This window comes from Microtus ochrogaster, chromosome 4 (genome assembly GCF_000317375.1).
Source record: "Microtus ochrogaster isolate Prairie Vole_2 chromosome 4, MicOch1.0, whole genome shotgun sequence".
Lineage (NCBI taxonomy): Eukaryota > Metazoa > Chordata > Mammalia > Rodentia > Cricetidae > Microtus > Microtus ochrogaster.
In genome coordinates, this window is record NC_022011.1 from 92,839,869 (window position 1) to 92,857,944 (window position 18,076).

Below are 18,076 nucleotides of genomic sequence, written 5' to 3' on the forward strand. Positions count from 1 at the left end.
ATGAAAACTAAGACAGTATAGGAAGAAATTGAAGAAGATGCTAAATAGAAATATAAATAGGAAGACCATTCACGCTCTAATAGTAGGAGACTTCAACACTCCTCTCTCACCAATGGACAGGTCAATCAGACAGAAACCTAACAGAGAAATAAGAGAATTAATGGAGGTAATGAAGCAAATGGACTTAACAGACATCTATAGAACATTCCACCCAAATAGGAAAGAATATACCTTCTTCTCTGCAGCTCATGGAACCTTCTCGAAAATTGACCACATACTGGGTAACAAAGCAAACTTCCACAGTTACAAAAAAAGATTCGTAACCTCCTGTGTCTTATCAGATCACCATGGATTAAAGTTAGAATTCAACAGCAATGCTACCCCCAGAAAGCCTACAAACTCATGGAAACTGAACAGTCAACTACTGAACCACACCTGGATCAAGGAAGAAATAAAGAAAGAAATTAAAGTCTTCCTCGAATTCAATGAAAATAAAGAAACAACCTACTCAAACTTATGGGACACTATGAAAGCAGTCCTGAGAGGAAAGTTCATAGCACTAAGTGCCCACTTAAAGAAAACAGAGAAAGCACACATTGGAGACCTAACAGCCCACCTGAAAGCTCTAGAAAAAAAAAGAAGCAGACTCACCTAGGAGGAGTAGAAGACTGGAAATAATCAAACTGAGGGCTGAAATCAACAAAATAGAAACACAGAAAACAATCCAAAGAATCAATGAAACAAAAAGCTGGTTCCTGGAGAAAATCAACAAGATTGATAAACCCTTACCCAAGCTAATCAAACGGCAGAGAGAGAATACGCAAATTAATAGGATCAGAAATGAAAAGGGGGACATAACCACAGACACAGAGGAAATTCAGAGAATCATTAGATCTTACTACAAAAGCCTGTATGCCACAAAACTGGAAAATGTAAAAGAAATGGACACTTTTTTAGATAAATACCATATACCAAAGTTAAACCAGGACCAGGTGAATGACTTAAATAGACCTGTTAGTCGTGAAGAATTAGAAGCTGTTATCAAAAACCTCCCTACCAAAAAAAGGCCAGGACCAGATGGTTTCAATGCGGAATTCTACCAGAACTTCCAAGAAGACCTAATACCTATACTCCTTAATGTATTTCACAATATAGAAACAGAAGAGTCATTGCCAAATTCCTTTTATGAAGCTACAGTCATTCTGATACCAAATCCTGGATCGTTAGAATTAATTTGTGAAAAGTCTGTTACCAAAAGCTATCTACAGACTCAATGCAATTCCCATAAAAAAATATTAGTTACAGATTCTTTTGTCTGCTCTTGGGCCTCTTTTCCTCCTACTGGTTGCCTTGTCCAGCCTTGCTATGAGGGTTTGTGTTTAATTTTACTGCATTTTTTTTTTGCCGTGTTTGGTTGATATCTCTGGTAGGCCTGTGTATTTCTGAAGGAAAATGGAGGAGCAATCTAGGAGAGAGAGGAGGTGTTGGGGAACTGAGAGGAGGGAAGGAAGGGGAGGCTTCGGTCAGGATGTGTTGTATGACAGAAGACTAAAGAAAAAGAGAAGGTTCAAACTATGAATAGAAGGAACTTTCTTAGTTTGATGAAGAACATCTATAAATATGAATGCCTGCCTCCTTAGATAAACATGTCATCATCACTGCTATTCCTCATGCTTACAGAAATACTCGTTAGTAGGATGAAGATGGAAGAGGAATAAAAAATCATACATGTTAGAGAGAAAGAAATACACCTGTCTGCATTTTCAGGTGACATGAATAATACAGAAGGTCCCAAGGAATCTACAGTCATCTTGTAGAGCTCACAGTTCACTTCATCAAAGCTGTAGAATGCAAGATGACTATCGAGAAATCAGCTGTGTATATTAAAAATGAAAGGCAGGAGCCGAAATCAAAGTCTCATTTATCATCACTAAGTGGAATACTTAAGTATAATTCTAATCATATCTGCACAGGATTAGTGTGATAAAACTCAGAAAACTTTGATGAATGAAATCAAAGATCTACACAGGTAGACACAAACTACATGGGTTTAAAATCTCAGCATAACATGATGTTAATTTGCCTGAAATTGACACACAATAGTGTATAATTAACAATCTGTAAGGTTTTTCTCTAGATATAGACTAGTCTATTTTATAATTTAAGTGGAAGGAAAAAGTTGTTTAAGTCTTTAAGCAAGACTTCTCAAAGAGTAAATTGAAACAAGCCAGTACCCTGTTGTCAGGATTTATCCTGACACTGTATGATTAAACACTGTGATGTTGTTGGATGGAGGGGGTTCACACAGATGAAGAGCAGAGGGAGCCCAGAAAACAATAGGCACAGGTCTAACCCTCTGAATTTTATAAAAATGTAAAAGTCTTTCAGTAGGATGCTTGAATGCTACTATTTAAGGATAAAAATGAACTCAATATAAATTTTACATCCTAAATCAAAATTAACTCAAAATATATCCTATATTTAAAGCTAACATAAAAGTCATGACTTTTTAATAAAATAACAAGACAAAATTAAAAGTCATAGAGCCGAGTGGAGCTCTCTTAAACATTATATTCAAAGGTTTCATCATGTTATATAAGATGTAACAATTGAGAAAAATTAACTAGTGTAGGCTAATAGTTTTAGAAATAAAGAAATCAAACCTCATGAAAATTTAAACTTATTTTTGCTTAAAGAATGGATAAGAGTATGAAAAGGCATGGTGCATGGGAGAAAATATGTTCATAACACATATCTGAAAAAGAGATCATACCAAAGGCACACAAGGAACCCTCAGAAAACATTAAAGGCAAATAGTATCCATTGGTTTGTAACGTGATTGGTGGATTCGTTCTCTTGTTCATTTATATAGTTTCCCAGACAATACTGAGATACCAACCCCTCAGCATTTTATTATATCACTGGTGATGGAGAGCCAGCCCCCTTCTAGTCTTGTAAACCAGGCTAGACTCTGCTGCAGCTTCTTTGCTTTGCCAGTTTCTGCACACACTGCGGAGATGTGTAACTGCTGGTGAGCAAGAGGTTGCTTTGCTTTACTTACCCAGGAGTGGCTCCAATTCACTGCCTGCAGCTGGAGCAGGCTGATTGCCCCTCAATGCTCTCGTGTGTTTTCTCCTTTTCAGGGAGTATATTGCTGGGGCCTAAGGGATCAGTATTGACTCTCTTGAGAATCTGAGTTTTCAGTGCCTGAGATGTCATTGGATAAATAACATCCTCTAGTGATTTTGGGCTCTGAAGTGAATTTAAATTTTCTAGAGATGATAATAGCTTTAATAGTATTTGATCCTTGCTTTTTGAAACAAAATTGAAGGATTTTTTTATTCGCTCTTATACATTACATCTTGACTGCAGTTTTCCCTCCCTCAGTTTCTCTAAGTACCTCCCCCAACTCCCTTTCTCCCCCAGATCCACTCTTCCTTCATTTCCCTTTCCAAATAGGGCAGGCCTTCCAGGGATATCAACTGAACATGGCTTAACAATTACAGTAAGACTAGACACCACCCCTCATATCATGGTTAGATGAAGCAACCCAGCAGGAGAAAAGGCCCCAAGAGCAGGCAAAAGAGTCAGAGACACCCACTCCTCCACCCACTGTAAACACAAGAACACCAAGCTAACAACCATAATATATATGCAGAGGACCTAGCTCAGGCCCATAAAGGGTCCATGTTTGTTGATTCAGTCTCTGTGAGCTCCTATGAGGCCTGCTTAGTTGATTCTGTGGGCTTTGTTCTTGTGGTATCCTTGACTGCTCTGGGTTCTACAACCCGTAATCCCCCTCTTCTGCAAGGTTCCTCTGTCTTTGCCTAGTGTTTGGCTGTGGGTCTCTGTATCTGCTGGAGGAAGCCTCTCTGATGACAGTTAGGCTACCCACTGTTCTATAAGTATAGCAGAATATCATTAGGAATCATTTCATTGACTTTTTTCTTTTTTTTTTCCCAGTCACAAAACCTTCAATGTATTATCTGTTCTGCCTGCAAGATGCAAGATGTGCTGTGGTAATGGTAGTGCAGAACTTATGGGAGTGACCAGTTAGTGACCAGTCCAGTTTGAGGCCTGTGCCTGGAGAGGGAACCCAAACCTGACACTGTCTGGATGGCCAGAAACTAGGACAGCTCAAAGCTGAAGTTTTGTAAGGAAAAGCTTTTAGCATAGATTTAAATATGAACAATAAGGGAAAGAATGAAAGCAAGAAATTGTTCTTCAACACTGATGATCTTTTTTCTTTGTTATGAACATTTTTGCACATCTTTTCCCATGCCAAAGAGCTCATGTTCAGTTATGTATAAATATCAATGTCAATATAATCTGAGTATACCTGAAATCTAAAGGCATATGATATTCATATTCAGTTTGACAAACAGATAGAGTGTTACATTAATTCTATAGTACAACATTTGTCACTGTCTGTTTTATACTTGATTTTTTTCTTGCTTTTCTAATGAAATCAAATATAAAAAGCATTTCTATGCAGAGTAATTTATTCTACTTGTACTTTATTAAATTAGAATATTTCATTTCACTTTCTGGGGAATGAGACTGTGAGTTTCATTTACCTCAAACTTTTAAACCTTTGACTTAATGGATATAGAAAATTCTTGCCTGAGTGAGTTTGTGGTTCTTTGGTTCATTGGTAATGGAATGAAGAGAAAAAGGCTGCTGAATCGGCATTCAGCAGTCCTCACTGATGGCTACAATCCCAACTTGGAATTTAATTGCTCATAGAAGAGCAAACATTGACTTGAATGCAAGGATTTATTTTTCTTTGAAAACAAATGTTTGAGAGTCAAGATGTTTATGCTTCCCCTAATATTTCTTATGTGCTGGTTACCTCACAATCCAATGCATATGTTGTAGCTCTGAACTTTACCTTACCCATCGTGGTTTGATAATAACTGACAAAGAGACTAGAGTGACAGCCACACCTGTGAGCTGGCCCAAGAGACAGAAACTTCCCTTATCTCTTGGTGGTCTTGCACTTAGTGCTATTGGTTAGGGCTGCATAAGACAGCAGCAAAATCTCCGTCTTGTCTCATCAGAACTTGCTTTTAGAATACTTGCTGCGGATAGTTTTGTTTATCCCTCTACGCATTAATATCTTGTGGAACCTCCCCTCTAGCATTTTGAGTTTCTGTCTCTTAAGATATGGAGGAGAAATCATCACAGTTATGATATATGTGTGGAGATATTAACATCTACAAACTGTCATCCAATGGAAGAGGAGAGTTGATTAAAAATCTTGTCCACATGAGACTCAATGTAGACTTGATAGCTTTCCAGAATCCCTTGTAGAATTCATCATAACCCAAGTGAGCATTTTTTCCTTTTGTATCTTTTTGCTTACGCTATTGGCTAGCTAGGAAAATCACTTTTAAAAGATTGATAAAGCTACACTTTATGAAGAAACAGTTTCCACAGAAGCCATTTTCCTTTGTACATCACCCAAAAGGTAGTGGCTTCCATGGTCACATTTTTAAAAACTTTTTATTAATTCTTTGGGAATCATGTATCCCAATCTCACTCATCTCCCCATCCCTCCATATCTGCCACCTGCCCTTATAGTCTCCACAAAGAAAACAAAAAATAAAAATGATAAAAAGAAACACACACACAAAAAAATCTTGCCGTGGAAGCTTTGGTGTGTTATGGTGTGTTGCCCAGTCTGCCCTTTGCCCAAACAGCTTTACTTGCAACGAGTCATTGACCTAGTTCCAGGCCTCTGGCTTCTTCTGCTAAACTCTCAGTACTGGATCGTCATCCGGACCCCTCTTGGATATCCTGTTACTTCGCTGTGTTGTGGAGATCTTGCACCTTTGGTTCTGAAGGACTCGGCATTTCACATGCTCCAGCAGTTCTTAGATGGGGTAGATGTTAGGGTGGACCAACTCAAAGCACTGAATCTGGGCCTGGGTGGTTGCTAGGTTGGTTAGCATACCAGCTCTTCTATACCCACACCACCTGCGCCATCTCTTGCTGCTTTGTCCAAGTGAGGGGCGGAACCAGTTCTACCGCCTATGGTAGCTAAGGAGGGGCAGGACAGGCTCTCTGGCTCTCAAGTTGTCGGGGCTAGCTGTCCGGCACCCACACCGAGTTCATTTGGGATGCTCCAAAATTACTCTTACATAATAGTTCACTGGAATATATCAGAGAACTTTAGTGTTATGGATCAAATGTTTATGTCTTATTACTTACGTTAGTACTCGTTCTGAAAACCCCCAAACGGAATGTGCCAGTATTAGAAAGTGAAGTTGTTGGGTATCCCCAAGGTCATAAGACTGGGACCCTAATGAATGAGAATTGGGTCTCTATGTTCCATAAGAAAGCTCCATTCCCCTCTTTTCTCCCCCTCAGCTGTTTGAAGTTGACATTGGAAGATGTCAGTCTGAAAGTCAAAAGTGAATTCTTCCCAGAGCCTGATCAGGTTGATGCCCTAACTCCTCACTATTACTCTCCCGATCTGTGAGGAATATATTTCTGTTGCTTAGAAACAAATGAGGCTATAGTAACTCGTTATAGCAGCCCAGACTTCCCAAGACCGAAATTTTTACACAGAGACAAGGACATCTGTTTCGAGTGTTTAAAAATAGGAAAGCAGTTCTGGGTGTAGGTCGTGAGTAGAGGCAGGAGGAATTTCGAGGTGCTGCAGAAAAAGTTAAATGATTCACACCAGGACTGATGGGGGGGATGGAGAAATTTTTGTTTATTCTCGGAGTGTAGTTAAGAAACCATGTATACTATATTGGTAGAAACATGATGGATATAGTGTTCATGAGGAAATCTCTCAATGCAAATTTGAAAGGCAGTGCCACCCCTACGTATTCAGGAGCAGTGTATGGGGTCAAAGGAGATTATTCCCCAACCTTAAAATATCAGAACTCACCTCCAAGAACTCAAAGCCCTGAATCTGGGCCTGGGTGGTTGCATGTACAAGTGCCTGCCAAAGGACAACATTAGATATTTTTCCTTGTTTTTGATACAGGGTCTCTCCTTGATCTGCACATGGCTGAAGAACTTAGGTTGGCTGGCATAAAGTCCCAGAGAGTCACTCTCTTGGCCTCCCTGCTTCAGCGATTAGAAATGCCTTCCACTCTGCCTGGTTTTCTCACTTGAGCGCTGAGATTAAAAATCAAGTTCTTTTGCTTGCAACACATGCACTTTATTGCATGGCCACTCAAGCTGAATGAAGACTTGAGGATCTACAGTAGTCATCAGGAACTACTGAGTTTGCACCTCATAAACCATGATTTGCCATCAAGAGTTTGTTGTAGCAGGGGTGTAGGTGCTATACATTCTCTCTCAACGGCCATAGTTAATTCATTTGTGCTCATGCTTTTTTTTTTTGTTTGTTTTTTTTTTGTTTTTGTTTTTCGAGACAGGGTTTCTCTGTGGTTTTGGAGCCTGTCCTGGAACTAGCTCTTGTAGACCAGGCTGGTCTCGAACTCACAGAGATCCGCCTGCCTCTGCCTCCCGAGTGCTGGGATTAAAGGCGTGCGCCACCACTGCCCGGCTCTCATGCTTTTTTTTTTATTCATTTAAAAGAAGCTATATAAGAAGACTTATATAGAAGAAGACTCAACAGTTTGGACCACTGGCTGCTCTTCCAGAGGCCCTCGACTTTATTCTGAGCACTGGCATGACAGTTCACAACCATCAACAACCCCAGTGCCAGGGCGTCTGAAGCTCTCTTTTGGTACCAAACATGCAAATAATGCACAGACATACATTCAGTAAAAATACTTATACGCATAAAAAATTAAAAACTATATTAATAAACAACTAGTAAATTCCTGAAATTTAATAAACATGGAGGGTATAATAATGAATAACGTGTTTTAACAGAGATCAAGTGGCTAGTTTTTGTATATGCATCTGCGGTAGGCATATCATACAGTCTGATCAAGGTGTACCCTGAGAAACAGTTTACTTGGAGTGACAGTCTACTGTTCTCCAATGTATCTTTCCTAGATTCCTTCAGATTGTTGATGTGAGGTATAATATGGTACTACAGCTTTCTACCTGCTAACTAGCTCTTTGACTTAAAAAGTGTTTCTTGGTTCCACTGGAATTCCTATTCCTATTGAGTTTCTGAGAAAAAAAAAGGGATTCATATGCATTTTTAAAATGGATATTTATAGGAAAGTTTTTAGATTAATTCACTTAAAATTATCTCTGTTGGAGACAGAAATAGAATATGCTCCCAGTAGTTCCCTTTCCTAGAGGTAGAGATAATTATATTAAGAGGATTACTGATGACATAAATAAGCACTTTCAAGTACCAGGGAAGGTAGCAATTGTGTAAATATTGAGTAGAGATGACTGCTTGGGTAAAAAGTATGTTTTTAAATAGAAAAATTTATTTAACATCCTTGTTATTTGCAATAATTTGAGCAGAATTAGCAATGGACCCCATTATAGATAACTTAGACAACTGTTTAAGTGATTATAATGACTTAATTTTGATAATGACAGCATAAAAGGAGGTATTTTTAAGTAGTTAAAATATGTTGGAAATAACACTTTTTCAAATGTCTATTTACTTCTTAATATTTGAATGATATCCACAAGTGTTTCGTCAGGAGCTGAGATGCTTTCCGAAGCTGCTCTAGGCATGAAAGAGACTCTGGATATGATTTCAAAGATCAGAATTATGAATGAAACAAGCTAAGTGATGGTTTGTAGATAATCTAGAGGAATCTCAACTACAGCAACAATCATTTACTGTATGATATGATATACTAAGTTTTAATAACTTAAATTCAATCTAAAGAACCTTTTCCCTGTGGCTTTTATAGCGTCTTTGACCTCCTTGTTTCTCAAGCTATAGATCAGAGGGTTCAACATGGGAATCACAATGCCATAAAACACAGAGGCCACCTTCATATTCTCCTCAGCGTTGTCAGAATGAGGCTGTAAGTACATGTAAGCGAGGGTCCCGTAGAAAATGGTGACTGCTGTCAGATGGGAGGCACACGTGGAGAAGGTTTTCCTCCTTCCTGCAGTGGAGGACATCTTTAGGATGGCGACCATGATGTATATGTAGGAGAGGATAATGACCAGCACAGTGAATGTCAGGTTAAATCCAACAAAAATTAAAATTAGCATGAAGTTAGTGTCCTTGCCGTAGCATGAAAGAGTGACAATTGGGGGAATATCACAGAAAAAGTGATTGATTTTTAAATTACAGAAGGACAACGAAAATGTAAATCCTGTGTGCACTGAGGAGTTTATTGTTCCCATGAGATAAGAACCAGCTACCAGCTGGATGCACACTTGTCGAGACATGATTATGGGGTAGCGAAGGGGCTTACAGATCGCCACATAACGGTCCACTGCCATAACAGAGAGGAGGTAACAGTCACTGGTTGCAAATATTGCATAAATAAATAATTGTATTAAACATCCCTCAAAAGTTATTGATTTATCTTCTGCTATGAAATTCTGTAGCATCTTTGGTGTGATGGCAGATGTGTAGCAGATATCAACAAAAGCCAGATGTTGTAAGAAGAAATACATGGGGGTTTGAAGTCTGGAGTCTGTGTTGATGAGGAGGATCATCCCAGTGTTACCCAACATGGATGTCACATAGATGACAAGAAACACAATGAAGAGAACACACTGAGTATCACGTTGGACCCCAAATCCTAGAAGATAGAAGTCAGTGACTTTGGTGTCATTTCCTTGGGTCATGGCTATCAAGAGTCTGTAGGTGATAAAAAAAGGAGTTGAATAATAAAGAAAATCTTTTATTAGATTAAGAAAGGTCTTTATTTTTCACTCCATTCTATACTTTGATATCTATAATAAAGACTCAAAAATGGGTTAGTTGCTTTGCATGTGTATTTTAGTAATGTATTCATTTATAGGTAATTAATACTTTATGGAAAAATCAACCTTGAACATACAATTCTAAAAAATGCAAAAATCTCATACTTTTCCATTGTATTATACATGTATCTATATTTGCATATGGCAATATACAAACATAATTTTGTCCTTTTCAAAAGGCTATATAATTTTTACACATTTATCATTTTAGCCTCTTAACTGTGCTTCAAACTCTTGAAACTAGTAATGAAAATAATGGAGACATTTGTAAGGTCTACACAATTTTGCTGTCTTCATGATGTTTTTGTCCCTATTTGTTCTAAAAGAATCCTCTCATTTTATATATGTAAGAGGCTGATTTGCATCCCATGGAGTTGAATGGTTTTCTTTTTAGGTATTACCAAGGTTAAGGCGAAGCCATGTGCTAACACTTCGATCTATATACACTGGTAGTTTATTTTAAAATCGCATGTATCTTTTTTTTCCCCTGAGTTATAGAATCTCTGTGCCTGACTGGGTGTAGAGTCAAGGTGCATCCATAGGTGGTCTTTCCCACAGTGCAGAGCTTTCAGTTCCATGACTCGGTATCTTTACAGTTATTTCCTTCCAGATTGTAAGCATTGCTCAGGTGGAAGTGTCTATCATCACCCTCAGTATGGTAGAAATCAGTTCCTGACACGCTGATGCACCTGCCTTTTCCTTGGGGAAGGGAACAGGGATGAGTTTCAGTCCCAATCCCACTTGTGCACTGAGATGATTTCAAAGCCCATGGTCACACTACTAGACTCTGTCCAATGGGATACGGACAAGGATAAAGCATGCGGCAACTCAGGCTCATCTAGGCTCTCAATCCTGTTCCTATGGAAACTGAAATTACGCAATCTCTACTGTTTTTATTTCTCATCTGTTACATGGATCAATATTTAACAAAGTTTTCTCAGCAATATGTTAGGTGACTGGATACCAGAAAGGACATCAGGTTAAAATTCAATTTTATCAAATAACATAATTTTCATCATAATGGACCTTTAGATTTTTTATTTTTTTATTTTTTGGTTTTTCAAGACAAGGCTTCTCTGTAGCTTTGGAGCCTGTCCCGGAACTAGCTCTTGTCAGGGTGGCCTCAAACTCACAGAGATCCACCTGCCTCTGTCTCCTGAGTGCTGTGATTAAAGGCATGACCCACCACTGCTGCCTGACTTTATTATTTACTTTTTATATGGCAATTAAATTTTATTCAGTATCATTTATTTTTATTTATAAATTATGATACCCCACTTCTGTTGCTTATTAAAGCCTACTTCAGATGTGTTACAGATATCAACAAAAGCTTTAGGATATATAGGAGTTGGAAGTCTGGAATCTGTATGGATGAGGAGGGTCATTCCAGCATTATCTGCCATGGAATGAATTTACAGAGCAGGGATCTTCTCTTACTACGCTTTGTGTTACTCTAGCATTTGGTAATTTATAAAGAAACTTGGTAATTTATGTTTAAAAAAATAGGTGTATTTGGATCACAGTTCTGGTGGCAGATGTGTTCAAGGGGAGAGGCTCTATCAAGTTAGAGTCTCATTTGCATTGTTCCATGACAGAAAGTGGATGGTGACAATATGGGGGGACTAAATCTCGGGCATGGCAAAAATATTTTACCTGATGATAGCTAACTCTGTCCTACAGCGATATTGTTAACTCAATAACAGGAATAGAACCTTTACAATCTAACCACCTTCTCTTAGGATAGTACCCAACATGGTTGCCTTGTGTAATGTTTCCAGAGGTGAACTCTGAGGACCCATTGAGTTTAAAGTAGTTCTTCATACAGACCCTCTGGAGTTTGGGTTACACGTACTTGTGAGTCACTTGTGAGTTACACGGTGTGAGTTCTGGAACCACACTTGTACCCTCTGGAAGAGCAGCAGGTGCTCTTAACTGTGGAGCTGTCTCTCCAGTTCCTGATTGTCATATTTTAAAAAGATAATAAAGATTTTTTTAATTAAAGGGCATAAATCTATGAATTTTTAATAACTACACATTTGTACCTCAAAAGGTGGATTCATGTTTGCTAATTACTGATTTATTAGAGTCAGGAAGAACCAATCCTAAGGAAAAAGCATGTAATTGTATATATGCTTATAAAAAGCATTTAAGGAAAACATATAATTAACTACATTTACCTGCAAAATCCCTGGCTGGTTCAGGGATTGGTATTGACTTGTCTACTGGGAGATGACTGAAATGAATATTAAAACAATGAGTACTGATCAGAGTCCTCTGGAAAGCAATTCCGTAGTTATAACATTATCAGTACACCACAGACAACAGAGTTTCTATGATTTACAATGTGAATACCCAACACAGGTTACCTGGTACATGAAGCCTAGAGATAGAAACAGACACCATTGGAGGAAGCACAAACTGAAATGAAAAAGCGTCATCTTTGGGACTTGGAGAACTCAGTTAACCATAACACACCCTTCACAGAGAATAAGTGGAAATTTAATTACTGAAGGGCAAATGCTAGTACTAAACACTAGGTTTTGTTTCCATTCTGAAGTATGCTCAACAGAGGTGAATTATTGTTCGTATAATTATAATTCTTATAAACACACCTTTGCACCTGCAAAACAGTATATAATTAAAGAAATTTCTCATAAACAAGTAATACTCCAAGTACACACACATGGGGGCAAACACACAAAATAAATGAGTGTAATTGAAAAATGTTGTGGAGAATTCACCAAAATTAAGGGGGAATTAAATAATATGTGGAAAGATATGTGACTTTTTTTGGGTGACTTCTCTCTATTACTCACAGTGCCAGATATAGAGAGTATGAAAAGAGAAAACTACTCCCCAGCATATCACATCAGTGCAGAAGCAAGATTCTTTGAAAACAAAATATCAGCAGTTTAATTTTGACACACATGTAGAATTGCATATACGATCAAGTGGGATTCAGCCCATGATTATTCTGGTCTCAGATAGGGAAGTCAGTTGGTGTCATCACATATATTCATATCAGAAAGAAGAAAAATAGTTAAATATATTTATGGATAAAGATGTTTGGAAAAAATTCAACACTTCTTCACTATTGCAAGGAAAACTTCTTAATATTAGTTCTGAACTTGATGGAGAAAATTACAGAAATCACCATTGATGATTAGAGATGAAATAATTGCCTCCTAAGATCAAGAACAAGATGAATATATCCTCACCCCTGTTATGATATTCATCATATTTCTGAAAGTTCTACCCGGAGCCTAGATATATAAAAGCAGCACATTTCAGGAACCATGGAACATCACTTCTTGCAAAAGACACAATGGTCTATATGCTGAGAAGCTGAAGCTTTCAGAATAAAAGATAGCCATATGGACATCAATAGTATTTCAATATAGCAATAGACTAGTGGGAATTGAGGAATAAATACATTTTTAATGGTGTCTGAAAAATGAAATGTTTAAGTATAAATGTAATAAAATACACATAAGATTAGTAAACAGAATATTAGAAAATATTGACAAGAGAAATGAAAAATATTAGAAAAGGAATACTGTTTTCATGAGTTGTAACACTCAAAATATTGAAATATGAGTCTTCTCAAACTGATAAACAAATGTGACAGTGCCTGTTAATTTTCAGACATTCTTTAAAAATTGATGTTGAAAAGAAAGGTTAGAATATCTAAAACAATTGATGAAAAACTTAAGTGCACAAATCAGGCCCCTCTCCATGTCCAAGACCTCCACCATTTGGGTTGCCCAATCTCAGTGGCTGCTTTGCAAAGACTGCCAATTTGTGGCTATGTAGGTAATAGGCATTAAAGTAGATTCTACTACTATTATTTTATAAAATTGAAATAGTGTTAAAGCAATTCCCAGTGACTTACCACTGTGCCCTTAGATTAATGCATCTCTAAGTTCTTACCAGAGAAGCTTCTTTATGCAGTAGATGGCTATGAACTTGTCAAAGTTAGAGAATGAGTCTGCAGAGTTCTCAGCCTTAAATAGCACATTCATGCCACATCCTCTTTTCCTATGGCTTAGGGATCATCAAGGAAAAGAGGGCACAATGCGTGTAAGAGGCAGAGGCAGTGGGTGACGATCAGCAGGACAGTTGTGCAGGTTATCTCACAGCAGTTGTGACAACAAGCACGAGACCTGTGTGAGCTCAAGTCAGACGAAATCCCAGGGTGGAGAGAGGAAGTGGCATGAAGCCAGCTCTTAGTTGAAGAGCTCTTGGTAACTGCTAACTGTGGAGCAAGAGGCAGTCAGTTTCCTTTAAGGTGTGGCTCCTAGCCAGTTGACGATGCTTCAGTGGGTGATCTCACATATAAAAGTATTCGGGTAGTGCAAATTGGAGGCAATGGGCTTACAAACGTGTGTAAGGGGTGTGGAGCAAGGTTGAGTTTACAAAGAAAGAGGGTGTGGATTGTGGATAGTTGGGGGTGAATATGTTAAAAACATATCCCATAAAATTTTCAAAGAATGAATATAAAATGAAAAAGATACATACAGCATTCCACTTGTTTTCAGGGCTTTTGTGCCTCTATGCTAATGAACACTCTAATATTAGGGACAGACACGCAGGGGAAGCACAGTTGGGTTCTAAAGAGTAAACTACACACAGATGTATGCACTAGTTTTTGATGAAGATAAAAAATTATTGAAAAAAGGGAAAATAGAAAATTGGTAAAATACATAAAAAGGCTATTTTATCAGAGGGATATATGTACAAATATATGAAAACCTGACAAGTTTATCAGCCATTAGGAAGATGGGAATTATCAACATGATAGAATATTGTCACATGAAGCTTGATGAGCTATTGCTGCATGGCCATCATCACTGCTGACATAAAATCAGTGACAATACTAAAGCTGGCAGAGACTCAGAACTCTGGGTCTTTTATAGATTGTTGTGGGCACAGAAAATGGCAAAATCACTCTGCAAAAACAATTTGGTTGTATTTAAGGAATCCAAACACACAGTCCAGCCCCTGCACTGCTAGCCAGATTTGCTTACACAAAACTTATGCTCATGTCAAAATGGGAAAATATTTCAAAAAAGCTTCACTGGCAATAATTTAAGCATCAACAGCTAAAATGTTCTTTAGCAAACTGTTGGTTAAACACATTACGTTACCACATCGTGAAATAGCACTTGCAATCTGTGAGATTGACTCCTGGGCAAATGATGGCTCTCCATGACAACACCTAATCTGCAAAGGGTTGTGTATGATTTGGGATATAATCTTACCAAGATGGCAAGATTTTTAAGATAAAGAAGGGACTAGTGATTGACTTGAATTAGAACTAGTAGGTGGCTGGGGTGGTGTGTTCAGCGGGGCAAAGGTGAGAGAAGTTTACACGGAATCAGATCTCTGATGGGTATTTGACATTTTAACTAATATGGCAGCTACAGGAATCTATCTAAAAAAGGGAGAAAATGCCATCTAATCATACAGACACTACCAATAACAAAGCTGTGGTCTTAATGCCTAGGATTATTATACAAGATGAAACCATAAAGAGAGAATCATCCCAAGGTGTGGGTGGGATTTGCTGCATTATCTTTAAAATTTCCTGTGAATTTGTAAGTCTTTAAAACCTGAAAACAGAGTTCATAGAGAAGCATAGTCTGCAGTGCAGTAATGCAAGTATCAAACAAGCAAATTTATGCAGACTTCTCAGCAGAGCAACCGACATTGAGTTGAGCGCATCCAAACAGCTGTGATAACGCATGCCAACCAATAATTAGATGACCCTTTCAATTATTTGTTCTTTACCATCTTTCCCAGGAAGCCTCAGACATATGAAAACACCCTCATCACACTGTTACCTCACCCATGGTGGAGCGCAGCCTCTTGGCTCTAGGTGACATTCTGGGACTCTATCTCTGACCCTTTTGTTCTGCGGCTTCCTGTCCACACTGCAATGATTACAGCTGATGCTGAAAAATGACATTTACTTACACTGAGTAGCTTGCAGATTTTCTCTGTGCACTTGGTTGAGGTGATTGCCGACCAAAGCCTCTGTGTTTCTTCCTCATCAGAGAGTTTATACCTGGAGCCTAAGGGATTTATATTCTCTTGACAGTCTGAGGTCTCCAGGGCTGACTGGAAATTGGATAAACAATAATCATTAGTGATTTTAAAAATTAGCACATATTAATCATAATAAAGTCTTTCATTTTGATAATTTTGAATGCACATATATTTTGATTATGTTTGTTTCTTATTAATCTCTCTTATCCCCTTCCACTCCCTTGGTTTATCTTTACATTTAGCAGTTTGTCATTTTAAATTTATTTGCTCATGTGACCGTGTGAGTGTGCACACATATGTGTGTGTGAAGGCACAGGTACCTGGGAGTGAGTAGAGGTCAGATGGGGCATCGAATACCTGGCAGCTGGAGTTATTACAGGTGATGTGGGACTCCCAGCTTGTAATGAAGGAGCTTGGACCTGAACTCTCGTCCTTATGAGCAAGTGTCGTTAACTGCTGAACCTCTCCAGTCTTCTCTTGCCCCTAGCTAGTTATTTCTGACTATCAATTTAAATGTTCTGTATAAAGCTTTTTACTTAATGTTATTTTATTTCCAGAAGGGAGGCTTCTTTCTCATGCTACCTAGTCTTAACAACAATCATTATCTCTTGTTATGAATCAAGTGCAGCATCTTTTCATATTGTTCAAGGATCTATATTTATAAAGATATTGGTGTAGAAAAAATAGATGCCTATAGAATCAGTGAAGAGAAATCAGAATCTAACCTAAATGGAAGGGCATTTTGTCCCTATTGTGACTGTGTGGGAAAGTGCTTTGTAACATCACGTTGACTATTGGTATTTATTTTAAAAACTATATTTCTTTCTTCTTTCATTTCAACCTAAAAAATTCTATGTTCTTTTAATTCAGCTGTAGGCAAAGACATGTTTCCACTTGCCCTTTATAAAAAATACTTCTTTCTATGATTTTAATTTTATAATTTTCTGTTTGCTTTTCCTTCTTCAAAATCCTCCCATTTGCCTCTCACTGAGTTTCTGTAGCTCTCATTAGTGTAAGCAAGCATTATTTATGTGCCCTTTATAAATACAGTTGATTTTAGACATCTATTTCTATAAGTATTTTATGTATGATATTAAAAAATACTTTAAGGAGTTTCTTCCTTGGGTAGGAAAGAGACGGAGTAGGAATAACAAGGGTAATTACTGACAAATTGCTCTGAAGTACTGAGAATGTCAGACATGTGAGATGTATTGAGTAGGAAATACTACTTTAACCATAAGGTAATATTAAAGTGATATATGTATTTATGTGTAGATTTGTGCAAAAATTAGAACCAAGTTCACAGTAGACTTCATTGTAGATTATTTAGGAACATTTTAATATTAATATTAATATACAGCATCAGACAATTTTCTATTAAAATATTTGAAGGAATATTTTTAAAGTTTTATATATGTTTCTTAAATTTTCTTTTCTATAAAGACTTCCTCCTGAGGAATAAAAGATGCTTTATAAATGACATTACATTACAAATCAGCTTCAGGAGCAGGTTTTAGGACATTTCTCACAATCTAAGATATTACATATTGATATATAGTGTTGATTCATAAATAACTGAGCATGTTTTCAGATTCAGGATGATTAAGAATGATAGACATAAGTCTGTCAGACATATTGATATCCCCAGTTTCAAGGCTTTGCGTTCATTCTAAATGTCCTCACTTCTGCAGTTGAGTTTGTTGATTCTTTCTCACTGGCCTTAGTTATTGGACTTCCTGAAGTAATTTTGGAATCCATGTTTCATGTCTTTCCTACTTTTTATCCTTTAACAATTGCTTCAGTTCATGTCTTCTTTTTTCTTTTCTTTTCTTCAAGATATGGTTTCTCTCTGTAACTGCTCTTCCCTGACTGTTCTGGAACTCTCTCTGTGGACCAGGTTGGCCCCTAACTCACAGAGATCTGCCTACCTCTGCCTCCTGAGTGCTGGGATTAAATGTGTGAGCCACTATGGCCAGGCTCACATTTTTCTTATTTCTGCTTCTCAGTCAATCTCTTCTATACCAGGCTCACTTTTTACAAATATAGACTCTTAAATGTGCGGTTAGTGATGTTTCTGCTGACTCAGTTTTTTTTTATCACTCCCAAGGTCTTTCGACATAAGACTAGAGAGTTTGGCTCGGTAGGCAGGAGCTTTCACAATTTTCTTACTACTGATTGCACT

At 37.7% G+C, this 18,076-nt stretch overlaps 1 protein-coding gene across 1 annotated transcript; it reads right to left on the minus strand.

Moving 5' to 3' along the window:
* Window positions 1–8,763: 8,763 nt before the first annotated feature.
* LOC101997217 (putative olfactory receptor 5AK3) lies at window positions 8,764–9,708 on the minus strand. Its single transcript, XM_005346693.2, has one exon. It carries the CDS (start codon window positions 9,706–9,708, stop codon window positions 8,764–8,766), a length of 945 nt encoding a protein of 314 aa, XP_005346750.1.
* Between the last annotated feature and the right edge of the window lie 8,368 nt (window positions 9,709–18,076).